Genomic DNA, 4637 nt, shown 5'->3' on the forward strand with positions numbered 1-4637 from the left:
ATTATAAAGCACGTGTTTATGTCTTGCACGATCAGTATGAATCACCGAAATGTACTCTTCAACACCACTTGTGATATTCTGGATATAATATTTTTGTAAAGATAAAGATAATGATGTTATTCTTGGATGTCTTAACAGAATGTATTATGGAACTAGAAAGAGAAAAGTAATCATTAATTAAAGCCATTTTATAAAGAAATGGCGATACCATTGTATTATTGCGCCTGTAACATAAACATGTGATCTGGATCCACTACGTGTGACGTGGTGCCAGGTGTACGGTGATCAGGTGTACGATGATCAGGTGTACGGTGATCAGGTGTGCGGACTTGGTTCCTACCTGTATCCCAATTATGGAGATCAGTGTTGATGCAAGTCACTGAATGAATTGACTGGTATTGACTCGACATCAGTGGAATTGTGTATTCATTGCTTTCGGTCACAGGAGCCGTGCCAATTTTCGCTTGTCAGGTGGGTGCACAAAGTTCGTAATCTAGACTAGAAGTTGCCATATTTGTGGACGCCGCAGTGGTTTAGCGGGTTCGATCTCTGATTTTGCGTGTGGCCTCCCTGACTGCGTAGGTTCAAATCAATGCCTCTTATCGTGTCATCACACCCACATGGCCTTGATATAAACAGCAGTTGATTCGACGCTTATATCCTTAACTGCATGTTTATAACAAGATGTATTTTTTCAGAATTGATATGTTGATAGACAGACATGGAAACATTTGATGCCGACCTTTGTAAGGTGTCCCATGCTCAGCACATAATTACATAGTCCAAGTCATCTTTAATACACGACAGCCTGGATATTATCCGTTATAATGTATTTCAGCAGATTGTATAATGATATGTCTCCTGTGATTGCATACTTAGGGACATCTGCACATGACATGTGTTTAGGTTTATGGTGGTTATTGTGGTTTTAGCTTATTACCTCCACGCGTGGTGTGCATTATTTAGTCAGAATATAAAGCCTCTCGCTTTGCCTATTCGGCCCGATACACTGAAGAAACACGATGAAGGTAGGTATTCCTGTATGTTGTAAATATGCTCTCTGGATATTTGACGTTGTTTTGTTTCTCTCTTGTTCAACGTAGCATTCCGCAATATTCGACATATGACGTCGGTATTCAAGGTACATGACGGCGGTATTCAAGGTACATGACCGCGGTATTCAAGGTATATGACGTCGGTATTCAAGGTACATGACGTCGGTATTCAAGGTATATGACGGCTGTATTCAAGGTATATGACGTCGGTTTTCAAGGTACAATACGTCGGTATTCAAGCTATATGACGGGGTATTCAAGCTATATGACGGGGTATCCCAGCTCTATGACGGTGTATTCCAGCCATGTGACGGGGTATTCCAGCTATATGACGGGGTATTCCAGCTCTGTGACGGGGTATTCCAGCTATGTGACGGGGTATTCCAGCTGTATGACGGGGTATTCCAGCTCTGTGACGGGGTATTCCAGCTATATGACGGGGTATTCCAGCTATGTGACGGGGTATTCCAGCTCTATGACGGGGTATTCCAGCTATATGACGGGGTATTCAAGCTATATGACGGGGTATTCCAGCTATATGACGGGGTATTCCAGCTATATGACGGGGTATTCCAGCTCTATGACGGGGTATTCCAGCTATATGACGGGGTATTCCAGCTCTATGACGGGGTATTCCAGCTCTGTGACGGGGTATTCCAGCTCTGTGACGGGGTATTCCAGCTCTATGACGGGGTATTCCAGCTGTGTGACGGGTTATTTCAGCTCTGTGACGGGGTATTCCAGCTCTATGACGGGGTATTCCAGCTATATGACGGGGTATTCCAGCTCTATGACGGGGTATTCCAGATATATATGACGGGGTATTCCTGCTATATGACGGGGTATTCCAGCTTGGTGGCGGCGGTTGTTCAATCATTTGACGGTACATAAGCGTGGAATGTTCACTGATACCTATGACGTCAAAAATATGCGTATAGTATTTAAGTTACGTCATAAGCTCGGTGACACAATTTTCTTCTTATCACTCAATTCACTGCGTTAGGTAGTTTTAGATAGTTTTTATGTTAAAGCACGTATTGTTGTCAACAAATGTTAGCTTACGTTTGGAAAATAACAACAAACTTGTGTGGAACTTCAGAAACCTTCAATTAACCTTTTGAACAACAAATACACTTTAATGTTCGCGTGACATTCGACACCTGGATTGCTGTGCCGTCAGCTCGCTAACACTGACAGTCGGTCGGGAACTGGTGTTGGTATCTTCGTAAGCCTGTGAAATTCTATCTTCGCTTCCTAATCCACTCCATCTATTATAACCAGACATGAATTTTCTTGGATCAAAGCACTGACAGTACCGTAACCAGCTGCAGGGCAGTCAATCCGGACACGATCGCCGACACGTGACGCCATGCTTGTTTACAATGTGAAGGTAGACACTAAAATGTGCATATGACCTCTCTAATTTGCATCGATATCCGTATATGACCCCAACGGACACCGAAAATATCACACCAAGAACCAAGAACCTCGCGCATGTGTACCATGTTCCCAACAAACAGGCAAACATCCAAATTGTGGGTCGAGTCACTGCGTATTGAATGAAAGATGCAGCATTGTATTTCAGGCTGTATCTGTATGGAACTTTCTTAGAAGCACACAGGGTTCTCTCTCCCCAGTTCTTGTCTGGCGCACACTTGCAGAACAATCGGATGCTGTTTAATAAATTGTGTATTGATTTTGTTGACAGATGCAGTCGCTGTCGGTGTTGATGTTGATGTGTGTCTTGATGTTCACTGCCGTTACGGATGCTGGTGCTAGTCGAGGACAAATACGAAAAATATTGGGGCCTGTGATTTTCCGACATATTGTTTGCTACTCATGTGTAAGGTTCCTACGTCCTTGTAAGATACCAGTACACAGAAGCGTCATTCAACACTGACAGTTATAACCCTGTCTTTAGTAAACAGCCTTGAAACGATCAATGTGTAATAAAGCATCGTAGTATGAAGATGAAAACAAGGGAAAACGTAACGTAAATGCCTTTATATGTGCGTGCACGAATATGCAGACGCACTCTCACTCTCACACACACACACACACACACACATATTGTAGTATTATCACGAGGAGTCTACATGGACTCTGGTTTATATCAGGGTTTTATAGCACGAGTCGGAGTCACAAAGTCACATCCATTAATTAAAACATCTATACATATATTTATCAGTCTCTATCTGCAGACACAAATTCAGATGGCGTCCAAATCAGATATATTTGTAAATTAATGTTTCACTGACAATCAGTGACCACACCAGGAGTTCTCAGTGAACGTCATCTGTTCAAAAATTGTTTGAGCTGTCATTGTGTGACATTTGTTTCAGGGTGCACATTTCGGAATAACGAAAGGGTGGTGTGATTATGAGTTGAAGGCACGCCTGGCAAAGACCTGTGAACAAGCCGGGCTTGGATGCTCCTACAGAAATATGAAGAGAAAGAAACTTGGCAGGGTTAAGTACCAGAAGAACCCTAAACCTTGGTGTAAACACAACTGGGTCAGAAAATATTTCTAGAAATAAAAGCTCATTGATGTACAAAGTGTATTTGTCATTGGCAAACCTTTGTGTCTTGGGGCCACATTAGATTAACGTGATTTACCAGTCAATGATGTCGTACAGACGCTGCCTCTGGGATGGATTCCCTATGGTTATGGTTTGTGATTATTGTTTATGATCTATATATTCTCGCTGGTTGAGGATGTCACGGTTAAACAGAAACGGGTTGGTAGTAGACCTAGTTGAATACTGAACTGTGTACTGATGTAACTAATTGCACTGACAACCGTTAAGAACTCTCGCCATCGCGGGGCCTATACATTGAGATTGCGTGGAGAGATAATACATCACGGAGAGGAGCTTGCACACTCGATGAACACCCATGAAGAGCTTCATGGACAGCTTGCTCACATGAGGCAGTGCATTCGTCACCTGATGAAAGGAAACAAATACAAGTTCAACTGACAGTTACATGAATCATAACAACACAATCCTTTCAAACACCAAAATATATTTTTGTAAAGCTAAACTATATTAACGCGGAGAGTGCTTTTGACGCGATGTACTCCGTCGTGAACATTCCGTTCTAGGTTATGTCCCTTGATGTTACAAACGTTACCAAAGTGGCTTCCTCGCCTGAGACTACACATGATCTGTCACCAGACAAGGCAGGACAACCTTGCCCTGAGACTACACCAGATTCATGCAGTTCATGAGGCAGGGCAGGTAACCCAGCCTGAGACTACACAACCTCGCCTGAGACTACACATGATCTGTCACTCCAGACATGAGGCAGGGCAACCTCGCCTGAGACTACACATGATCTGTCACTCCAGACATGAGGCAGGGCAAACCTGAGCCTGAGACTCACTCCACACATGATCTGTCACTCCAGACATGAGGCAGGGTAACCTCGCCTGAGACTACACATGATCTGTCACTCCAGACATGAGGCAGGGCAACCTCGCCTGAGACTACACATGATCTGTCACTCCAGTCATGAGGCAGGGCAACCTCGCCTGAGACTACACATGATCTGACAATCCAGACATGAGGCAGGGCAACCTCG

General features: G+C 43.6%; 1 protein-coding gene across 1 annotated transcript; it reads left to right on the plus strand.

Moving 5' to 3' along the window:
• Positions 1–922: 922 nt before the first annotated feature.
• Positions 923–3606, plus strand: LOC124279120. The gene is made up of 3 exons (XM_046714909.1): positions 923–1028; positions 2764–2898; positions 3398–3606. Exons 1-3 carry the CDS (start codon positions 1023–1025, stop codon positions 3584–3586), a joined length of 330 nt encoding a protein of 109 aa, XP_046570865.1. The 5' UTR covers positions 923–1022; the 3' UTR covers positions 3587–3606.
• Positions 3607–4637: the final 1031 nt, after the last annotated feature.

The sequence above is a fragment of the Haliotis rubra genome, unplaced genomic scaffold (assembly GCF_003918875.1).
Source record: "Haliotis rubra isolate DU_JTF1 unplaced genomic scaffold, ASM391887v1 Scf247, whole genome shotgun sequence".
NCBI lineage: Eukaryota > Metazoa > Mollusca > Gastropoda > Lepetellida > Haliotidae > Haliotis > Haliotis rubra.

Coding starts and splice junctions, on each gene's coding strand:
- LOC124279120 (XM_046714909.1), top strand. Junction 2,899..3,397: donor ATATTGTTTGCTACTCATGT/GTAAGGTTCCTA, acceptor CATTTGTTTCAG/GGTGCACATTTCGGAATAAC.